General features: G+C 36.8%; 1 protein-coding gene across 2 annotated transcripts in view; it reads right to left on the bottom strand.

Moving 5' to 3' along the window:
* EPHA6 (EPH receptor A6) overlaps positions 1–24,379 on the bottom strand; it is an 882,015-nt gene that overhangs the window by 266,734 nt on the left and 590,902 nt on the right. For both annotated transcript variants that reach the window (XM_043593917.1, XM_043593914.1), the window contains 2 exons: positions 21,434–21,481; positions 20,866–21,028 (listed from right to left, as the gene is read on the bottom strand). In XM_043593917.1, coding sequence (XP_043449852.1) covers positions 20,866–21,028; positions 21,434–21,481 — 211 coding nt within the window. The remainder of the gene's footprint in view (positions 1–20,865; positions 21,029–21,433; positions 21,482–24,379) is intronic.

The raw sequence follows: 24,379 nt of genomic DNA, 5'->3' as shown, positions 1-24,379 counted from the left end.
TGAACATGTTCTGTTAAACAAAATTCTTGATTAAATAATTTTAGACAATTAACAGAAAGTGTAATAGAGGTCATTTCTATCTCCTTTTAAAACACATGAGAAGAATTTCTAAATTCCACATACTTATTAGCTTGACTAATTCATGTATTGCATTCCTTTTTTGGTATGCATGTGTATGGGGGGTAATGGAGGTGCATATACCTAGCTTTAAGTTTTCTATGCTGCTTCTCTTCTGAATGTTAACAAAAAGTATTTTTCTAATTGTTTTTATTTTCTAAACTGAGCTTTTCTCAATTCTTCACCTGTTCTGATGCCCCAGTTTCTACAGTTTAAGCTATTGGAAGTCTAAGCTAAGGGTGCTTATAAGACTGCTTCAACTATCTTCCCAGTCATGGACCAGGTTGGGGTGCCCCATCTCTCCTTTGGTATGTAAGTCCTTGTGCCTTAGAGGCTTCTACAGGTCACTGATCAATGAAAAGTAAAATTACCCCATCAATCTCTTATTTACTCATTTTCACCTTCCTTTCCAGTAAGGTATTTCTCCCTCCATCTTAAGCAGTAAGAGCACTGAGAAAAACAATGACAGAGATATAGCCTCATGTGCAGAAGTTTGGTTTCTTTTTTTTTTTTTAATGAAAACTCATTAAATTTATCTTTCCTGCTTCTATTAATAATCTCAAGGATAATGGTAGAGAATTATCATGAATGGTACACTTTTCAAACCTTAAAAATATTGCTGACATCAAGCAAACAGCAACTGTAAAAGCACATAAGTTAAAAAAGAATCTCCATGGGTATTAACTGGGTATCTTTTGTTTAACTCAATTTGAAATCTATCATCCCAGTGGGCATTTAAGTAGGATGAGAGGGAGAAAATGACATAAAGCTAGCTAATTTTAAAATGGTGCAGCTCCCACGATGGATAAATACAAACACTGAGAAATGATTTAGCAAGATCCAAACGCATTTTGAGCTGCAGTACAGAACATCACTGAAAAAAGAATGGGCTAAAGGCAATTAGATAAGCCCAAATCTCCTTGTTCTCCCTTGTTTGTCTGCTGAGCAACTTGGATTAATTTGGGAAACAATGAGGGGTGCCTGGGTGGCTCAGTCGGTTAAGCATCCAACCCTTGATTTCAGGTCAGGTCATGATCTCACAGTTTGTGGGATCGAGCCCCGCTTTGGGCTCTGCACTGATAGTGTAGAGCCGGCTTGGGATCCTCTGTCTCCTTCTCTCTGCCCCTCCCCTGCTCAGTGTCTCTGTCTCTCTCTTTCCCCCTCTCTCTCTCTCTCTCAAAAGTAAATAAATACTTTTTTTAAAAAATTGGGAAAGAATGGAACAGTCTTATTTCTAGTCATCATGCAAGGTAAAAATTTGTCTTTATAAAAGCTCAAATATTCTTAAACCTGTACCTGTTCCATAATTTGAAAAAGTAAAATCCTTCCTCAAACAAGATATTCTGAGTTTATTTTTATAGAAGATACAGTATAACTAATACCTATTCTAAGCCAAAATATAATTTTCAATATATAGCTAAATTTTACTTTGGATTGCTTATTCTTGTGCAAGGAAATACGTCAGATAGTTACTTATTTAATTAAAAATATATTGTGGGATAGGTGGCTATCAGTCATTTTTACTTGAAAAGTGATGAAGATTCCACAGAGAGTACCCTAAGAAAGTTTTCTTTCCAGACTTATAGTTTTTTCCTTCTTCCTTATGGAAATGAGTAGTAGCTGATTCACAGCACAGGCTCATTCAAAAAATCATATTGTACTAAATACACGATTGGGTCTCCCTCAGAAGGAGTCATTATTATAACAAACACTCCAGAGTGTTTACATTTGCCATCTGCAGTTCTAAATACATCACATGTATTTCACCTATTTAATCTTCACAAAATCATTTAAGATAGTTCTATTATTATCACTACCTTATAGATGGAGAAACTGAGGCACATAAGGTTTCTTAACTGGCCATTGTTACACAGACAGAAGTGGCAAAACCAAAATGTAAGTACAGATAGCCTCGTTCCAGAGTTGCAGTTTCTAACCATTATGCTATATTGTCTATTAGTGCTGAAATCTTTTATGATTTAAGTATTTAAAAGAAAAGTGGCCCATCCTATAAATAATCTGATTACTGCAGAAGCAGAGGCACCACAGTTCTGGGTCCACAAGGTGATGTTGCTGGAATAGGACTGATGGGGATTCCCTGACTTGCCTACTGTGTGGGTCAAAATCTGATTATCTCAGAAGTTCACATGTGGAGCTTCCTTGTCCAACCCTCCAATGCTTAGGCCCTGGGAGGTCAAGTCACTGGGGGAATCCCAGACTTCCTTATATGTCACCTATTAAAATTAAACAAAAACTAACACCAAGACTAGCCAGCTGTCTCCAGGGTAAGCTAATGGGCATGAAAAACAAAGGTCAAAGGAAAGAATCAGAAAATGACTTGATTCCTAGAGTGTCCAGATGCAAGAAGGTAAGCAAGAATATTGTTTAATTTTTAAAATACAATTTTGAAACTGCTAGAATGGAATTTTAGGGCTGAAAATCATTACCAATAATGTCAGTATTAATAGTCAACATTTCCTGAGCCCTAACCACATGGGTATCAGATATTCTGCTAAGTACTTTACATGCACTGAACCACTGCATACTCACAAGAACACTAGAAAGTAGATGGTATTCTTATCCCTATTTTTCCTTATGTGGAAATTGAGGCATAGAGTGGTTAGCTGACTTATACAAATTATGATATATAGCAAGTGGTAGAGTCAAAATTTAAATCCAGGGTTCAGTCCAAAGCTTGAACTTTTAACTAAAATTCACTAGTTTTCTGTAGCTGTCTATTTATCTGTGAAGCATCTGCCAAATGAATTGCATGAATCAGTTGCTGTCATGAAAAATTTCCTTGTTCTTGCTGCTTATTTATATCCTTCCTTTTCTTCAAGGCCAAGGTTAAGGCCCTCCTCCACGAAGTGTTTGCCAGCTGCCTAGCTCACAGCAGTAATTCAAATTACAGTGATAGTTAACCTTTAATGATCACATTAGGAGAAAGGCACACCCCATCCTCCTTCTCAGCTTTGCTCTCCTCCAGAGCATCTCGCATCACCTGTCTTAGGGTTTCCTGGGGCAGATTCTTCAGGCAGCTTTGCATGTAGCAGGTTTATTGAGGAGTGACTTCAGCAGGGACAGGTTGAGAGGACAGGGGAGCAGAAATGGGGAAATGGAGCAGTCGAACTATGATATGAGCTACAAAAACCTCTGCAGATCTCTGCAGGAAGCTCTGCAGGAAGCTCTCAGCCGAGATGACCCTTCACAGTTGTCCTGAGTTAAGCAATGGGATAAATCTTTGACTGGCACAATGACACAGTCTTGGATTCTGTCCAGGCCTGGGGAGAGGACATGACTCTGAGGAATGCAGCTTCTTTTGAACAGAGGCAATGTCTGGAAAGGAATTCAGTTATGAGCCTAGCCAAGAGAATGAGTAAGTGCCAAGGTCCTAAAGGGGAGGTATAGGCAACATACCATAGCTCTGAATCACTTAGCACTCTAACTATTTTACTAATTGTTTGCTTACTGTCTCTCTCCTTTCTGGGACATAACCTCTAGGACGGGATGCTAAGGATCTTTGTCTACGTCTGCTATATCCACAGCATGTAGACCAGCAGTTTGTACAGCGTACAGAGTGTGTTTTCACAAATATTTGTTGAATAAATCTGTGTAAAAACAAATAAATAAATTTCTAGTTTTTTGATGGGGAAACCAAAGCTTAAACAGGGAGTGGCAGAGGTTGGTCTGGTCCAAATCCTTAACCACTTCACTCAGAAGGTCCTTATTTTTAAAGCAAGGGTAGATAATTTAACACATCCCCTTTATTTTATTGATGGTAAATTCATGTCTAGGGTGGAGAATCATCATGAGCCAAGATACCAACTCCTACCTTGCCTAACTGAATGTATCATTTGGCCTTTATTAGAACATACACCCAAGTAATCTAGCCCGAGACAGGTCCGTGACAACCTTGTGTGGCATATTAGTCTTGGTCTCTAACTTTGCTTTGCTAACATATCACTTTTACCTCTCTGATATCTAGATCCATGAAGTTATCCATGCAGATAATTCCTGGAACATCTGCAACTGACCAACTTTCACTGAAACTTTGGCATGGGATGGCTCAGCTCCAGTTTTCTCAGGAGGCTCTGATGAGCAGGTCATAATTCACTGTGTCCTGAAAGTCCAGAGACCAAATATGAACTGTCAAGGAGAAATATGCAGGCTTACATGCTGGCAGAGAGCAAGCATGTGTTAGAATTTAAATGGATAATTCCCGAGGTTCTAGTACCTTCGGTAGGTGAATTCTAAGGCTAAAAGAGTCTCTAGGGAATTTGGAAGTTATGACAGCTATAGGAGTGACAATGAAAAAGATATTTGGAAGGTTTTATTTTTAGTGTGGATAAAATGAAGGTGAGAAAATTAGACGTGTTAGCAATGGCACCAGAGGATTCAGTTATGAGAAGCTCATTCTGATTGGCTTGCCTGTCTCCAAACTACAGATAACTAGAAGAAAAATAAAAACTCAGGAAGGTTTTAGCCTCTGTAGCAAGATAGGAGACAGCATTGCACGGTCCCTACCTATGACTCCAGCCACATGTCTTGTATTTCCTATACCAACATCGTCACCCCCCAACATTCCTCACCTCTACCTTTGTACTCTCTGTTTAAGCTGCTGGTTGTCTAACTACAGTGTGCATCAGAATCACTTGGAGGGCTTTTTAAAACAGAATTCTGGGTTCACCGCCAGAGTTTCTGATTCAGCAGGTATATAGTGGAGTCTGAAAATTTGCATTTCCAACATTTTCTCAGGTGTTGCTGCTGATTCCAGTGCAGGGCCTACATTTTGAAAACCATGGTTCTAGCCACACTAAAATTCTTTCAGTTACTAGAAGGCTGCACGCTCACTTTCATCTGTACACCTGCACACATGAGAGAACAGAAGCTCCCCGATCCTTTTATCCCACCCCCTGCCTCACCCTCCACCCCTCTCATTATCATAGCCAAGTTTTATTTAACTTTAAAGTTTCCTTTAACACATCACTTCTTTGTGGAAGTTTTCCTTGATGAACGTTTGCTTGGGTTCTTCTCTTTGTGCTCCCCCAAACGTCACAAACAACCTTGTATTGTAATCTTGTTTAATTTTCTGAACCTCTCACAAGCTTTTGTGAAAGGAGAGAACAAGTCTATTCTTTTCATCTTTGAATCTGCAGCGCCGACTTCTATATCTGGCTGGTGCATTAATACTTTTAGACCAAATGGAGGAGTGAATGAATAAATCGAACAATTAAACATGCTGCTTGCTTTTGCTTTTGCTGCTGCCTTTCAAATGCCCTTCACTTTCTCTCTCATTATGTCAAATTTAGAAACAAACTTTGTATCAAATTTAGAAATAAACTCTTTTGCTTCCAAGTGTAACAACTTAAGCAAGTATATTGAAGTCACTGTCAATTTCATTCCTTCATCTCAGAATGAGAATAGGTAGAGTGCATGAATGCAGAATATATGTATTACACGTATGTAAGGATGGATATATAGGTATAAATATGTATGCTAAATTTAGTAAGTAGTATTTCAATGTTTACAGAAATGCTGAAAATGATTGTTAAAAAAACACATTTGGTCTGCTTTCGGGTTTTGTATCTAGCAAATACAAGATAACTATTTATTTTAAAAATAGCTATAGTGCAAGAGCATTTTTTAAAGGGTGCTCAGTTTTCAAAAAGCATAAGAGAATATGAAATTCAGTTTGCTGTGAATCAGCTATTTTATATCTGGTGGTAAAGTTGCCATATTCTGCTACTTTGCCTATCTTTACAGTGCGATAATATGCTCACACATGTCATGCTTGCGTTTGTGCACACACAGCTAAATCTTTTAAAGGGATCCTGCTGTTTTGCCAAGAATTCTTGTTATTTGACTTAAATTCACTGAACTACTGTTTCCCTTGAAAACATAAAGTGTAATGCAAATACTTTAGCTGTTTCTTAATTTTTCAAATAACGTTTGGTAGAGCTGGCTGGGTTTATTTTATAAACATCTGTCCACTCAGTATTGTGACTTCAGAGTGAGGTACAGCGAAAACAGATGTCTTGCACTGAGTGAATACAAATTTAAAAGATGTTACATTAGATAATTTAAACTTATTTTTCTTGCATACTGGTACTGTACAAATAGAAAAATTCAAGCTCTGTCTTTATGATTTGACGTAGGCAGATAATATTTAGTATTTACGTATTTTACATACAATACTTTTCATCCACCTTGGACATTTTGACAATCCTTTTGTTCAACTCTCATGTGTTTTCAGCTCTAAAAATGATGGATTACCATATGGATAGAATTCCACTGGGAAATAGGAAAGAAAACCATAAAAGGAACCAAGCCCTGTGCTGTGTCATCCTTGTGGTCTGGGATTTCCTAAAGGACAATTTCATCGCAGCATCAGGTATTTCTGCCCTCTCCCTGTAAGAACCACAGCTATGTATCACCACTAGACATCATTCCACGGCTAGCTAGATCCCACCTCTTGCTTTAGAATAGCATTCCAGAAGAAGCTACTGAATAACACAATATTCCTTAGTCGTCTTGACAGAGTACATGATCAAGCAATAGAGGGGATAAGAGGTCAACCATAATTAAGAACCACACCACCAGTTCCAGATAGGCAATCTACGGTTTTCTCACACTGCCCTTAATGCTTTCCTAACCACTAGAATATGATATTTTAAAAAGCCACTTTAAGATACAAATCAATAAAGCTGATTTGTGTAGTCTGAAGAATGGCTGTAAATCTCCATGTATTATATAGGGAATATATTTTTCACTGAATTTGAAGCAACTTGAAATGTCTAGGGAACATTTTTGCTCTCTAGAAGAATTCAAGGTTGTAAAGTCAAATAACTTGGCAGAAAAATTTTGGCAATTTATATGATAGCTGATAGAAAAAAATCCATCTCTTCTCAAATCAAGTCAAATTAAAATTAGACTTTGAGAATGACATAAATAGGAAACTCTGTTAGAAGAGTCTTTAGTGCGGCTTAGTGGTGAGCTTCCTGAAGACAGAGAACATGCATATTTATGTTTCTTTCTCAGCCTTATTGAGGCATAACTGACAAATAAAAATTATATATATTTATGGTGTACAATGTGATATTTGGATATAAGTACATATTATGAAATGACCATCACAATCAAGCTAATTAATATATCCAACACCACACAGTTTGTGTATTTGTGTGTGTGTGTGTGTGTGTGTGTGTGTGTGTGTGTGTTGAGAACATTTAAGATCTACTGTCTTGGCAAATTTCAAATACACAATACAGTACTATTATCTATAGTCACCATGCTATATATTAGATCTCCAGAACTTATTCATCCTGCGTAACTAAACCCCAACATAGTTATTTTTTTAAGTTTATTTATTTATTTTGAGAGGGAGAGAGAGAAAGCACAAGTGGGGGAGGAACAGAGAGAGGGAGAGGAAGAGAATCCCAAGCAGGCTCTGCACCATCAGCACAAAGCCCAACATGGGGCTCAAACTCATGAACCAAGAGATCATGACCTGAGTTGAAATCAAGAGTCGGTCGGTTAACCTATTGAGCCACCCACGCACTCCAGCACACTGTTATTAATATATACGCACAAAAACACAAATATGATACTGAAAGTATATAGATGAAATAATAAAATACATGCAATTTGTTTGGAGTAACAGATGCATATTTATTATTTACCAGATAATATCAACTTACTTGATATTCACTAAAAGCCTTCAACGTGTCAGCAAGGCAATTATAAGAGGCACAAAAATGAGTAAGAGATGGTTCTTGATCTCAAACAAAACAAAAGAACCCAAAAAACTTCCAAAGGATAATGGCTTATGTCTCAAAGAAATCATATTTTTGAATATGTTGCTTTAGGTCATTGGCTTAAAATAAATCTATATTGTTTTAAGAAATAGAACCACTGCTATTTGCTAGTGCCCTTTTCAATATCAGACAATTTGTAACACTGCATGTTACTGTACACATTTTATAACTTCTAAGTAGCTGTTAATAGTTAATGATTTTTTCCAGTCCATTTAGCAAAGCTATGATCTTTAATATTTTTCATATTGGAACGGTCCAACCTGTCTTATGGTACATAAGCCTGGTTCCCATCACTTAAGGTCATTATTTGGTCCAGGAAAAACTGAAGCAACATACCTTTTTAATCAGTGGAGTCCTGTGAAAAAGAGACTTCCGTTTTCTCTGCAAGTAGTTCCCCTTCATCAAGTCCCTGCTCATGTAAGGTAATCAGACTAAGCGCATTATGTTTCCCTTAGAGTGTTATACTTGGTCTACCATGTGTGCATTAGTCTAGAAATCTGTATTAACGCATGCATAACTCTCTGAATTTGATGTATGGTGATTTATATAGACTTTTGAAAGTCTATGTTTATATTCAAATACTCTATTTTAGGAAATAATATATAATAGGTTAAGGGAAGGTGAAGAATTGGAGGCAAAAATAAAAAATAATCATGTAGAAAGTCCGAAGAAATGACCAAGCTGAATAAGAAAAGTAAAAACACTGGATGGGTAGAAATGGAACTCAGTTCCAGTTCTCAGAATTAGTATAAAAAATACTATACCCATAATATGCTATAGCCATAATATGTGCCCATTCTAACACTTAGTAGCTGGAGGAATGTGGTAAGTTACTGAGCTTGTGTGTGCTTCAGTTTCCTGATCCATAAAATGGACATGATAATAGTATCCATTTCAAAGGTTAGAAGACACAAAGAACAGAATAGTGCTTGGAACATTAGAACTCAATAAATATTATCTGATAGAATCTCAGTGTTAGAAGTTATGTGAAACTTAATATCACAACCTCCCAAACAAAGGAAGGATTCCCTTTATAATATGTTGAATAAGTACCCAGCTAGTTGCAGCACAAATTCTTTCATGAAGAGCATTTATTGGGCCGCCTGGGTGGCGCAGTCGGTTAAGCATCCGACTTCAGCCAGGTCACGATCTTGCGGTCTGTGAGTTCGAGGCCCGCATCAGGCTCTGGGCTGATGGCTCAGAGCCTGGAGCCTGTTTCCGATTCTGTGTCTCCCTCTCTCTCTGCCCCTCCCCCATTCATGCTCTGTCTCTCTCTGTCCCAAAAATAAATAAACGTTGAAAAAAAAATTAAAAAAATTAAAAAAAAGAGCATTTATTAATTCATAAGGTAAGCCAATTTATATTTGGACAACCTAACTTCTAGAAAATTCTTTCCTACTGGTGTTTGTATTTAGATAGCTATGGTTGCCAACAGTGAAAGTGTGCTATTGACTAAAGATTATTTCAAATTAAAATCTTACATACTAGAATTTGTCCTCCTCTGGGTAGACTCATAAATATGAGATCTGGCTCCTGCTTGATTAATTAACTTTTTTATTACTCCACCAGGGTCAGCTGGTCCTCTTTCTGCTTCATGCTTCACCATTAATAACCATCCCCAAATTTCTGGCTGCTGTTAATAATGATGTAGCTAATTTCATCCTAAGTAATTGAAGCAGTGCAGATTGTGATTCAATCAACAGACTGGATCCGACACAATAGAGATTTTTTAAAAAGGAAGTTTAAAGAAGAAAATACATTATACAAAAATAAAAATATCATTTAACTATACCTACAATGCTTTCAATTTTAGAATTAACAATTAATTGGTAATTAAAGGTCCACATATCATATTTCTACACAACTCAAGCCAGGTATATAACCTGAAGCCCCAAATAAAGAAAGCAATAATGTTTATCTGTGGCCAATAAAAATATTTGATTCTTTCTACTTAGACTAGTAGGCAACATGCTATTCTCCCAATTTTAGCCTTTTAAAATTGCATGTTATTCATTTTTAAATTAAATATGTATTGGAAACTATAAGCAAGACACTTTACGAGACACAAGGATATGCTGGCTATAGTTCTTGACTCAAAGAGCTAGCAGCTTAGCAAATAATTAGCACTTGCACAATAAAATATTATAGAAAGTCTGAGGAAAGGTGGTTTTTCACTGGGCTGATACAGAATATTTCATAAGAGGTACAAGTTGAGCTGGCAATCATTCGTAATGTGACAGGTTTCTGAATTGTCTAGTTGGAAGTCACAGAAGAAGCTTAGAAATTATGAAGATTCAGAAAATTTCATGTATGTAGTATCCACGCATTTTCTCAGAGTTTGTTAACTAGAGGGAGACAGGAGAGGAATGATGGCAGTCTGCACTAGGACTGGAGGGAAACTTGAATATTTATTGAGAAATTCACCTTTTACGTGGTAGAAAATACTCAGTGTTTTGGAATTTTTAAGTGTACAGAATGGAGTATAGAAAAATTAGTCCACTGGAGACATAAAGAACAAAGTAGGGAAGAAAGAATTAGAGACACGATATTGAACCTCAATTTCTAGGATCATTTCCCATTTATAAATTATTAAAATTAACCAAACTGCTTAAACATGAAACCATACTAAAAATAGCTAACTCTTATGTATGTTAAAAATAATTAAGTGATTAAATTCCTTCATTTGTATCTGCATAACACTTTTTGTATACATGTGTAAGATACGACATAAGATTCTATTTTGAAATACCCACTATGGTTCAGTAATAATTTATTTATTGTTTGGTTAGTTAATGTTGATCATGAAGACTTTTGCATGATCATTTTATGTGCTATAAATCTAGTCTGTTGTTACTACTTTTAGTAAATAATACATTTAAATGTTGACAGATGTGGCTTTTGTGTTACAAAAGTGCTTTCTGTAGGTTACAGGTAAAAACCTAAGTTTACATGTTGTTAAAATTTAAGGTATAATTTATCCTTTCAAGGGAAAAGAATGCTTTGCTTACATGTTGGCAATGTATTAATTCTCCAGGATCTTACTCATTAGGGCAATGGGAGAGGCAAACTGCTAATTATTATGTGTACATTTCCAGCTTTCTTTCAAATGTTGGCTTTACTATGGATTCTGCACTCTTTTGATAGCTTCACAAGTGTATTTCCTATATTTAAGTAAAATGTATAAGTTGGCTGCAATATAGCAGGATATATTTTATTTGGGTTTTAAAAGTGTACACAGGAAATTATTTTCTGCTACTCCAAAATATATTTGAATGTAAGTAAGTCTTGGTGTTTTAAATAGCCAAATGTTTGACTTCCTTATCTTTAAATTATCTTTATTTCTTTTTTTAAAAATGTAGGCATAATTTTAACAGATTATTGTTAAAAATTGAATTAATATCTTTTTTGAAAGAAGTTTGTAAGGATATGGATATGATTGGTATGTGGATAAATTTTCAATTTTAATTGTTATTTTTTTCTCCATTGAAAAGAAGTACATTTTCTCCAGGAAATAAGGACAGAAATTATAATAAATATGAAGTGGTTAAAATTTCTTGTTGTTTTAAGAAATGAAGAAGGACATTATATAATAGTTACAGGGTCTATCCATCAGGAAGAGCTAACAATTATAAATGTCTATGCGCCGAATACCGGAGCCCCCAAATATATAAAACAATTACTCATAAACATAAGCAACCTTATTGATAAGAATGTGGTAATTGCAGGGGACTTTAACACCCCACTTACAGAAATGGATAGATCATCTAGACACACGGTCAATAAAGAAACAAGGGCCCTGAATGAGACATTGGATCAGATGGACTTGACAGATATATTTAGAACTCTGCATCCCAAAGCAACAGAATATACTTTCTTCTCGAGTGCACATGGAACATTCTCCAAGATAGATCATATACTGGGTCACAAAACAGCCCTTCATAAGTTTACCAGAATTGAAATTATACCATGCTTACTTTCAGACCACAATGCTATGAAGCTTGAAATCAACCACAGAAAAAAGTCTGGAAAACCTCCAAAAGCATGGAGGTTAAAGAACACCCTACTAACGAATGAGTGGGTCAACCAGGCAATTAGAGAAGAAATTAAAAAATATATGGAAACAAACGAAAATGAAAATACAACAATCCAAACGCTTTGGGACGCAGCAAAGGCAGTCCTGAGAGGAAAATACATTGCAATCCAGGCCTATCTCAAGAAACAAGAAAAATCCCAAATACAAAATCTAACAGCGCACCTAAAGGAACTAGAAGCAGAACAGCAAAGGCAGCCTAAACCCAGCAGAAGAAGAGAAATCATAAAGATCAGAGCAGAAATAAACAATATAGAATCTAAAAAAACTGTAGAGCAGATCAACGAAACCAAGAGTTGGTTTTTTGAAAAAATAAACAAAATTGACAAACCTCTAGCCAGGCTTCTCACAAAGAAAAGGGAGATGACCCAAATAGATAAAATCATGAATGAAAATGGAATTATTACAACCAATCCCTCAGAGATACAAACAATTATCAGGGAATACTATGAAAAATTATATGACAATAAATTGGACAACCTGGAAGAAATGGACAAATTCCTGAACACCCACACTCTTCCAAAACTCAATCAGGAGGAAATAGAAAGCTTGAACAGACCCATAACCAGCGAAGAAATTGAATCGGTTATCAAAAATCTCCCAACAAATAAGAGTCCAGGACCAGATGGCTTCCCAGGGGAGTTCTACCAGATGTTTAAAGCAGAGATAATACCTATCCTTCTCAAGCTATTCCAAGAAATAGAAAGGGAAGGAAAACTTCCAGACTCATTCTATGAAGCCAGTATTACTTTGATTCCTAAACCAGACAGAGACCCAGTCAAAAAAGAGAACTACAGGCCAATATCCCTGATGAATATGGATGCAAAAATTCTCAATAAGATACTAGCAAATCGAATTCAACGGCATATAAAAAGAATTATTCACCATGATCAAGTGGGATTCATTCCTGGGATGCAGGGCTGGTTCAACATTCGCAAATCAATCAACGTGATACATCACATTAACAAAAAAAAAAGAGAAGAACCATATGATCCTGTCAATTGATGCAGAAAAGGCCTTCGACAAAATCCAGCACCCTTTCTTAATAAAAACCCTTGAGAAAGTCGGGATAGAAGGAACATAGTTAAAGATCATAAAAGCCATTTATGAAAAGCCCACAGCTAACATCATCCTCAACAGGGAAAAACTGAGAGCTTTTTCCCTGAGATCAGGAACACGACAAGGATGCCCACTCTCACCGCTGCTGTTTAACATAGTGCTGGAAGTTCTAGCATCAGCAATCGGACAACTAAAGGAAATCAAAGGCATCAAAATTGGCAAAGATGAAGTCAAGCTTTCGCTTTTTGCAGATGACATGATATTATACATGGAAAATCCGATAGACTCCACCAAAAGTCTGCTAGAACTGATACAGGAATTCAGCAAAGTTGCAGGATACAAAATCAATGTACAGAAATCAGTTGCATTCTTATACACTAACAATGAAGCAACAGAAAGACAAATAAAGAAACTGATCCCATTCACAATTGCACCAAGAAGCATAAAATACCTAGGAATAAATCTAACCAAAGATGTAAAGGATCTGTATGCTGAAAACTATAGAAAGCTTATGAAGGAAATTGAAGAAGATCTAAAGAAATGGAAAGACATTCCCTGCTCATGGATTGGAAAAATAAATATTGTCAAAATGTCAATACTACCCAAAGCTATCTACACATTCAATGCAATCCCAATCAAAATTGCACCAGCATTCTTCTCGAAACTAGAACAAGCAATCCTAAAATTCATATGGAACCACAAAAGGCCCCGAATAGCCAAAGGAATTTTGAAGAAGAAGACCAAAGCAGGAGGCATCACAATCCCAGACTTTAGCCTCTACTACAAAGCTGTCATCATCAAGACAGCATGGTATTGGCACCAAAACAGACACATAGAGCAATGGAATAGAATAGAAACCCCAGAACTAGACCCACAAACGTACGGCCAACTCATCTTTGACAAAGCAAGAAAGAACATCCAATGGAAAAAAGACAGCCCCTTTAACAAATGGTGCTGGGAGAACTGGACAGCAGCATGCAGAAGGTTGAAACTAGACCACTTTCTCACACCATTCACAAAAATAAGCTCAAAATGGATAAAGGACCTAAATGTGAGACAGGAAACCATCAAAACCTTAGAGGAGAAAGCAGGAAAAGACCTCTCTGACCTCAGCCGTAGCAATCTCTTACTCGACACATCCCCAAAGGCAAGGGAATTAAAAGCAAAAGTGAATTACTGGGACCTTATGAAGATAAAAAGCTTCTGCACAGCAAAGGAAACAACCAACAAAACTAAAAGGCAACCAACGGAATGGGAAAAGATATTCGCAAATGACATATCGGACAAAGGGCTAGTATCCAAAATCTATAAAGAGCTCACCAAACTCCACACCCGAAAAACAAATAACCCAGTGAAGAAATGGGCAGAAAACATGAATAGACACTTCTCTAAAGAAGACATCCGGATGGCCAACAGGCACATGAAAAGATGTTCAGCGTCGCTCCTTATCAGGGAAATACAAATCAAAATCACACTCAGGTGTCACCTCACGCCAGTCAGAGTGGCCAAAATGAACAAGTCAGGAGACTATAGATGCTGGAGAGGATGTGGAGAAACGGGAACCCTCTTGCACTGTTGGTGGGAATGCATATTGGTGCAGCCGCTCTGGAAAGCAGTGTGGAGGTTCCTCAGAAAATTAAAAATAGACCTACCCTATGACCCAGCAATAGCACTGCTAGGAATTTATCCAAGGGATACAGGAGCACTGATGCATAGGGCCACTTGTACCCCAATGTTCATAGCAGCACTCTCAACAATAGCCAAATTATGGAAAGAGCCTAAATGTCCATCAACTGATGAATGGATAAAGAAATTGTGGTTTATATACACAATGGAATATTACGTGGCAATGAGAAAAAATGAAATATGGCCTTTTGTAGCAACGTGGATGGAACTGGAGAGTGTGATGCTAAGTGAAATAAGCCATACAGAGAAAGACAGATACCATATGGTCTCACTCTTATGTGGATCCTGAGAAACTTAACAGGAACCCATGGGGGAGGGGAAGGAAAAAAAAAAAAGAGGTTAGAATGGGAGAGAGCCAAAGCATAAGAGACTGTTAAAAACTGAGAACAAACTGAGGGTTGATGGGGGGTGGGAGGGAGGAGAGGGTGGGTGATGGGTATTGAGGAAGGCACCTTTTGGGATGAGCACTGGGTGTTGTATGGAAACCAATTTGTCAATAAATTTCATAAAAAAAAAAAGATTTCTTGTTGTTTTATTCATATATGCCAAAAAGGTCTGTACTTAATTTATGTTTATATATGTGGTGTGTTTGATACGTGGAGACCTAATATAAATTTCATTTTAATATTAAAAAAATTATTAATTTTTTTAATGTTTATTCATTTTTGAGAGAGAGAGAAAGAGACAGAGACAGAGCACAAGCAGGGGAGGGACAGAGAGAGAGGGAGACTCAGGATCCAAAGCAGGCTCCAGGCTCCTAGCTATCAGCACAGAGCCTGACGTTGGGCCCAAACTCACAAACTGTGAGATCATGACCTGAGACAAGGTTGGATGCTCAACTGAGGGAGCCACCCAGGCGCTCAGAAAAAAATTCTTGTATTAGCTTCTGACACCTATCTTTCACATAGCTCTCAGAGAAAGATAAATACCACATGATTTCACTCATATATGGAATTTAAGAAACAAAACAGATGAACAAGGGGAAGGGAAGGAAAAATAAGATAAAAACAGAGAGGGAGGCAAACCATAAGAGACTCTTAAATACAGAGAACAAGCTGAGGGCTGCTTGAGAGGTGTTGGGTGGGGAAATGAGCTAAATGGGTGAGGGGATTAAGGAGGGCACTTGTGGGGCGCCTGGGTGGCGCAGTCGGTTAAGCGTCCGACTTCAGCCAGGTCACGATCTCGCGGTCCGTGAGTTCGAGCCCCGCGTCAGGCTCTGGGCTGATGGCTCAGAGCCTGGAGCCTGTTTCCGATTCTGTGTCTCCCTCTCTCTCTGCCCCTCCCCCGTTCATGCTCTGTCTCTCTCTGTCCCAAAAATAAATAAACGTTGAAAAAAAAATTTAAAAAAAAAAAAGGAGGGCACTTGTTGAGATGAGCACTGGGTGTTATAGGTAACTGATGAATCACTAAGTTCTACTCCTGGAGCCATTATTACACTGTATGTTAACTAACTTGGATTAAATAAATAAATAAATAAATAAATAAATAGAAGATCCACATGGAAGGTTTATATATTCTTACTTTCTCACTACTGATTCTATTGTATTGTAATTTATTGGCCTAATAAAAAGGCCACTACATAACAGGCACTCAATAAATGCTGTTGATGGACACAATATGTAGTTGTACACTCTTTTTTTTTTAAGTTTCTTTATTTATTTTGAGAGATGGGGGGATGGCACAGAGAGAGAGGGAAAGAAAGAATCTCAAAGAGAGATTAGCAGACATATGAAATGCCAGCACTAAAACAGAAAAGTATTTTGTGACTATATAGGAATGATTATCTATCTACCTATTTATTTATATATCTATCAATCATATATATCCATCTGTCACCTATTTATCTTTCCATATACATGCACATACATGTAATGAAGTTATTCTACAGACCTGGGACAAAAGGAAACCAAGAGGTCTAAGTCAAGTAAGCCCTTTTTATACTGTTAGAAGTCATAATTAGTAATGTTTACATTTATTTGGTTAGCCAGTTTCCACCACATAATGTAACTCTGGAAAAACATCCAACCTTTTGTCTGTAAGAGCAAGAGGGGTCACCGTGATTATTGTTCAGATGCCACTATAATCATAGAACACTGGTGAGTTAAGAATATTATGATTTTGGGGTGCTTGACTGGCTTGGTCGGTTAAGTGGCTGACTCTTGATTTTGGCTCAGGTCATGAATTTAGGGTTGTGAGATCAAGCTCTACATTAAGACCCATGTCAGGCTCTGCACTCTCAGCAGGGAGCCTGCTTGAGATTCTCTCTGTGCCCCTCCCCTTCTCTCTCTCTTTCAAAAAAGATAAATAAAACAGTAAAAAAAAAAGGAATATTATGATTTTGAAAAACAATTCTTTCATATTTTATATTATTGTCTTACTGGCAAACTTGAACCAAGTAAAACAGATATGGCTAGAGAGAATTAAATTGTAAACTACTTCCCTTTGCTTACTTAAAAAATTTGAACCAGACCATCAAATGAGAGAATCTAATCTCTCTTCCCCAACACACCCCCATCTTTAGGCATGTATTACCAAGTTAGTTGATTAAATAGAATGCACAAGAGAGAACTTAGTTCAGGCACTACTCAGGAAACTAAGGCTATAAGAATTAAAAACTATGAGCTAAGAGAGTATGAAGAGAGAAAGACATGCTATAGATTGGTATTCATATTCTTATACACCTGAATTTCTGGTAAACCCGTTCATATCCTACTATGACATTATTCACTGAAGTTCTCTTCTGGATATAGACAGCATGCTTTGAAAATGTAATTTAAAACTAACCAGATAAAAAATGACCCTTTAAATGATTTTCCCCTAGGCTGTAAATTGACTTGAGAGCTACACTACGTACCCAAAATCCAGGTTTAGACAAACACATTTTTCAGATTCTTCTCAGACATTTTGTCTCTTCAAGGATCTAATAAAAGTATCTTTCATGTCACTTATGAAATCAGTGTTTCATAACAGGTGTTTTGCCTTCTGCAGCCGCCATTGTCAGGTGGCTCTAGGGTTCTAATTCTGCACCTTTGCTCATTTGATTATCAGATTTTGGTAAAGCTACTTATGTCTTTAGAAGGAGAAATAATCTTGTCAGAATTACAAAGATAATTTGTGTGAACTGCTCAGTAGAGAGTCTTGCACATGTGACTGGTCATGTTACTCCCTAATTAAAACCCTCGCATGGATTCTCAGTATCACTAGGAAGCTTAATATCGTTCACATGGCCAAATGAGTACCTTCATACTGGCCCTTGTCTCTGCCCTTACTCCCCTCTCTGTCCTTACTCCCCTTCATTTACCTGGATGTCTCCTCACTGCAGCCATGCCAAATTATTTACTCTTCTTTAAATTGTCCATGCTATTTCAGGTCTCAGTGTTTTTGCTATTTCTTTACTACTCCTCTTTTGAGAATGAGCCCCAGCTTCTCGCCTTCCACCAGATCCACTCATGACTGATTTATGCTAAATTAGGGCTTCTTCCCTCTGTTCTCAACACCCTTTGCATTGCATATCTTTATGATAGTACATGTCAGTAACCTGGTATTTTTAAATTAAATTTAAATTTTCTTCCCATAAATCTAGAGTATAAATTATGTGAAGGCAAAGGCTGTTGGTCTTATTAATGCTATATATTTTTTTATCCCCAGTGCCTCACACAGAGTATGGCACATATTAATTGTGCTATATGTCTTTGTTGGGTGAAAAAATATTACATTGAGTCATTGGTGAGTATGGGACCTTTTCTGATAAGGAATTTCAAAGTACTTCTCTTCTATATAACATATGAAAGATTTCTAGTCCTGAAGGTACAAGGAGTTGAAATTTAGAGTTAAAGCAAATTAAAATTTTCATATTTAGATCTGAACTTTTAAAAAAAATTAGACTATATTATTTTCTCTAGAAGTACCAGATATACACAAATGACCTATCTAGATTTGCCCCTATAATTTTGTCTGAGAGTATGTTTTTGACTTAATGATATAATACTCAAAGACGTCGTACATTTTGAAAAGTTAGGTAAATTTCCTCATCTGTGAAATAAAGAAATAGAATGGAGATGCAGGGATGTAATACACAAAGTCTGAACAACACAATGACAGGACTCTTCTTGGGACCAAACTTTCCTTGAATTGCATTCTTTGGCTCGCACCTAGGCTAAGTCTTGACGTGTGAACAAGGGAAAAACAGTCAACAGGACATAGCAGATATGACACTTTGAATATTTTTATATTGTTTTTAATTATGGAGTTATGTTTTGTGATAATTACAGTCTACTCCCAATAATTTCATCTCTAGCTTGAGAAGTCAATAGTGTCTGAAAGATTATAAATGATTATCACTGATATTAACCATCTAGGTTATAAGTGTTCTTTTTATTCATTAGTTTACTTTCTCTCCCTAAGTTGTGTTTCTTCTTAATTATGTTGCTACTTTTTAGTGAGGTATAGTTGTAAAAAAGAAGTTCTTATGAATTGATACTATTCATCAATGTAAAAACAACATTCCTTCCATCACAGAATTTGAAATTCAAATAGCTTCATTTTAAGAGAGTGATAAATTGAGAAATTGTGGCCTGTTTAGTGGTCTTACTATTAGCGCTTTTTAATAATCCATTTTTTGTACTTTATTTATTTATTTATTTATTTATTTATTATTTTAAAAAATATAATTTATTGTCAAATTAGCTAACATACAATGTGAAAAGTGTGCTCTTGGTTTTTGGGGTAGATTCCCATGGTTCATCACTTACATACGACACCAGTGCTCATCCCAAGAAGTGAAATGAAAGAACTTGACAGGATGGTAGACTTGTTCAGAGCACAGGCCTTGGAAGAAAATAGCCCTCATTTTCAAATTTTAACTTAGCTTCTCATTATCTCTCATTAGCTGGACAAATTGCTCTATTTCTCCAGGCTTCTGTTTGTCATAAGTAAAATTAGGAAAATAATACTTGTCTCATTGGGTGTTGAAAAGTTTAAATGAAATAATACATATAAAATACTTTATATAATATCTGGCATTTTTTAAAAATTTTTTAACGTTTATTTATTTTTGAGAGAGAGACAGAGCATGAATGGGGGAGGGTCAGAGAGAGGGAGACACAGAATCTGAAACAGGCTCCAGGCTCTGAGCTGTCAGCACAGAGCCCGACCCGGGGCTCGAACTCACGGACCGTGAGATCGTGACCTGAGCCGAAGTCGGCCGCTCAACCGACTGAGCCACCCAGGCGCCCCAATATCTGGCATTTTTTAGAGGCTCAATAAATGGTAGCTATTATTACTGTTATTTATAAAGAATTTTTATAATAAATTTGCTATTCTTGAATTCTTAAGTAAATATGGGTATTTTAGCAATGATGAGAAAATATTTTTATTATGATTAGATATTTGAACATTTTCCATAGAGGAACATGGAAAAAAACACCCATATTATCTTTACACAGATAGCAGTAAGATAGGTTTCTAAAAGCAAAAAATGAATTCAATAACAGGGCAGGATTTAGACTGAATAAGACATTCCAAAGCCTATGTTACATGACATTGGAACACCTCACCTTCATCTCTCATTTTGATTTTCAACACTTCAAGGCTATGGAACTAATTTGAGTTTCTAATTAAGCCCATGTGTCTATATTTAAACTTATAATGTACACTTCAGTAGAGTTTTTCTCCTGACCACTGTTTTTATTGATCTAAGATAATAAGCCAAAGCTGCACAATTTTGAACTAACTGCTAAAATCATTTGCTCATGGCTTTATTCTCTTCCAAGTTTTCATTAGTATCATATTATGATGCCAAGACTGGCAAACAATTAGGCTAACACCACCCATTGAGACTCTATGTTACAGCATGAGTGATGAATTCTGCATAAAGAAATGTATCTGGGCTACGTTACAATTGTGGTAGAACAGGGCATTTCATGGAGGAATTTAATGATAGCAACAAAACATTAACTGAAATGACTATATGAGTATTTACAGGAACAGAATCCCATTTGATGAGACTATTCACAATTGGGAACATTAGGTTTTTAACTCAGGTCAGATTGGAATGGTACTAACTTAACATCTTATTTTATATGTTTGTGCAAAACTTACTCTCATCTCCTGTTTCAAATTCAAACTTCTGGCTATAGCCACTGTATCCTGTTGCAGTCCTCACTCGGATATGAAATATGTACTTGGTGGCTGGCTTGAGGCCTGTGATGATGACACTGGGCGCCTTGGACCTCGTGGAGGAATAGGTGAGCTGCTCATGCTCCTGGGGATAGAAAAGAGGAGAAAGGAAATGAAGCAGAGTTTTTCCGCTTTTTCCCAGGGATATTCCCAAATTAAGCTGAGGAAGTATGCTCTGCATATCAAAAATATTGATTAAAAAGAGGTGTAAGCATGGTTTCCCATAAGTTGGCACTTATTTATCACTATGATGCACATGATATGGTCTTGATTTGGAAATTTATTAAGAAGGATGACTATCTTATATAAGCTTGCACTTGGAGGTTTGGTGATTTGGATTTCTGCTCCAACTCTAAGGAATGGTGGTGGCGTGAGAGCACGTTTACACAGAATGGCAGCTGCACCTTGAGCAAAATGGGCACATCAGATCAGACCACACCAGCAGAGTGCAAGGAGCAAGGGTGGGAGGGTTCAAGTCCCCGCTACTCACTTCTACCCGCAGGTAGTGCCAAAATGCCGGCGCTATCCGTGGGTAGACCTGTGGGTGAAAGGAAAAATAAATTAATTGTTTTTTTTAATTTGAAGTATTTTATCCCGAATCAATTACTTTGTTCCAAAACTCAGCGATGTCCCTGTAGTTAACAACTGAAGTGGAGTCCAGCTTGAAACATAAAACTGAAAATTTTCCCTTAAGGGAGAACTGACTCCTTCCCCACCTAGATATTGCAGTTTATTTTTTAAAGATGTAAAAACTTGTGACGTAGGTTTTAACATAGTCTGCCCAAAAAGGAGCATCAAAAACAGAGAAGGTATGAAAGACTTACCACACCCGTGGAATCAGAGGCAGGGCTGGAGTCTTGGTTCCCAGTCACCTGCAGTTAATTGCCAAACTACCTCCCTTCACTAATGGGGAGGGTTTACCACAGCTGATCGAATGATCTGGTCAGTCAGGGTCTTTTAAGGGGGCTCTCTTGCCCACCAGCTCAGAACAGGATAGTTCATTTTATCCATGCATGTAAGAGACTGTCCACAATATGCTGGCAATGGAGACAAATTAAACTTAATACTATTTTTGTACAGTGTTATTGTTCAGTAATTTTATACTGATATTTTAATAGGTGAAAACACTGTATTTGTGTGAATAACTCTTCTAAATTCATAAGTCAAATTAGGCCATCAGGTCCTTACGTTAATTCTCCACTCCTCTCATAAATCTGAAGATATTCTCAGGGATGGAAGTGACTTTCAAGATCATTAGCTGAATCACTCATTTGACGCCTTAATTCTATCTATATTATTCCCATCAAGATTTCATTTAGCCTTTGCCTGATACTCTCTGTTGTTCAGATCTTCCAGACTAACAAATGAAGTTATAAAAATCTACACATGTGTAGATTGTGTCAAACTCCATTTATTTGCTGGTGATGCTTTAAGATTTAGAACTATGGAAATCATTTCACTTCAGCTACTTTTCAGAAAAACATCCTAATCTTAAAGATCATTTAAAAATTTTATGGCCCTATTTGTCAGAACATTACATGCTACATGTTATTCTGAGTCTAGCTGAGGAATTTAATTTCCCGTGTATACCCTAAATAGAACTGTTTATTAAACACAAAATAGAAAGAAAAAAATGAGTTAACAATAGCAACATTTTAACTATAAAAGACAAAAAGATAAATTGCAGTTTATATTTACTACTAAGTAATTTTGAGATTAGGAAGTAAATAAATATCTACCTAGCATAAGATGCAAAGAAATATAGTCTCTAAAATAATTAATGGGAGGAATCATTTAAGGGCTAAAAGAAGGAGCTAAGATCAAGGCCTTTATAATTAGGGAGCTTAGCGCTCATATTTTAGAGAAAAAAAAACCCTGCTCATGTGCCATTCGAAGAAGTGATAATGTTTCTGGTAGAAATCTGCAAAACTTTCTGGATTTTCAATCTCACAGTAGGAGAATATTCCACCTTTCACAGAATTTCCTGCAATGTAAGTGTTATGGTACATTTTGAGTAGTAGTTCACAATATGAAATGATGACTGAGAAAAAAATTGTAAAGCCGTGAAAAAATAAATTTTGTCTTATCCTTGAAGAGAGAAGATACAGATTTCAAAAATCTACTTTTAGACTGGCAGCACACCAATTACACATTATGTCTTTGTTGCTTCATCAAAATGTAGCTAAATAGTAATTTCTTAGTAAAGTTACAGGCAGTAAAGGACACCTTTTGCAAACAGCTTTTAGCATTTCTGCTGTTATATACAAAAGTGTATCTGTAGTTGCATCTCTGGAATAAAAATCCCCAGGTAGGAAATGTGTGTACATGGTTCCTCAGCCTAAATGACAGCAGTGTGTTGATGGGCTGCCTTGTCTTAACATCTTGCCACGTCTCAGCCTGCCAAAGAGGAGGCCTCAGAACGCAGCAGTCATGAGAGTTCCTCTTTCCAGGGTACAGCAGCCCTCTCTCCTGGCATTTCCAAGCTCTTGGGAAATCAGGGTAGCACTTATCCATTACAAGCATAGAGCACTAGTGTCCCAGAACTTTGGCTAATTGCCTTTCTGCCAACGTGTCAATTCCAATTCTAAGCAGCTGTCACCGGGTAGAGACCATCCTTTGCCACAGAACCATCTAGTCCTCTTTATTCATCCTCACAGGCTGAACTGTGGACATGTTTGAGTAGGATATGTGTGCAAGTTTTTCTGGAGTTTGTGCCATGATGGAATTGCTGCTTTTATGACATAGATGTTTTCAGTTTGCTAGGTAACACATCCCACTGTTCATAAAACTCTTAAATGTGTTTTTTGTATTTGCTAAATCCATAGTTAAATAGCTTTTGCATTCTTAATGCTGTTTATTTTTGTAGTTTCTTTTCTTGACCAACCTTTCCAGAGGTTTGAACCAACTTTTGGCTTTGTTAATCGAATTGCATCTTTGTTTTCTATTACATTTACTATCTGCTTTGACCATAAATGATTTTCTTTCTTCTTTCTTCCTTCTTTGTGTTATGTAGCCTTTTAACTTATTGCATTTCATGCTTAACTCATTAATTGTCAGTATATCTTTTCAAATAGACTATGTAAAACTACAAGTTTTGCTCTAAGTACTGCACTATCTATACTCCATAAGTTTTCATATCGTGTATTATCAACCAGTGCTAAATATTTATTAATTTCCAAAGCTAGATGATTTTTAAATTCTTTGCAGTAGATTCAGGATTATCACTTGTACACTTTTATGGTTCATGACAAGTTGTCAGGCAATAAATAAGTGGCATAAAGTGAAGCTCCAAAGGCATAACCCCACTGGTTGCAAAGCACACTGAGCTGTGGATAGGACAGTGGATGCTCATTGCTGGGTGCACTGGCAGTCTTCTGCAGTAGTGTTTGCTGCTGAAAGTAAAACAGCTTGTTGTACTCTTTCTCCTTGGATGAGC

Source organism: Prionailurus bengalensis, chromosome C2 (genome assembly GCF_016509475.1).
Source record: "Prionailurus bengalensis isolate Pbe53 chromosome C2, Fcat_Pben_1.1_paternal_pri, whole genome shotgun sequence".
Lineage (NCBI taxonomy): Eukaryota > Metazoa > Chordata > Mammalia > Carnivora > Felidae > Prionailurus > Prionailurus bengalensis.
Note: the sequence above shows the minus strand (reverse complement) of the source record. Positions and strands in the feature narration are given on the sequence as shown.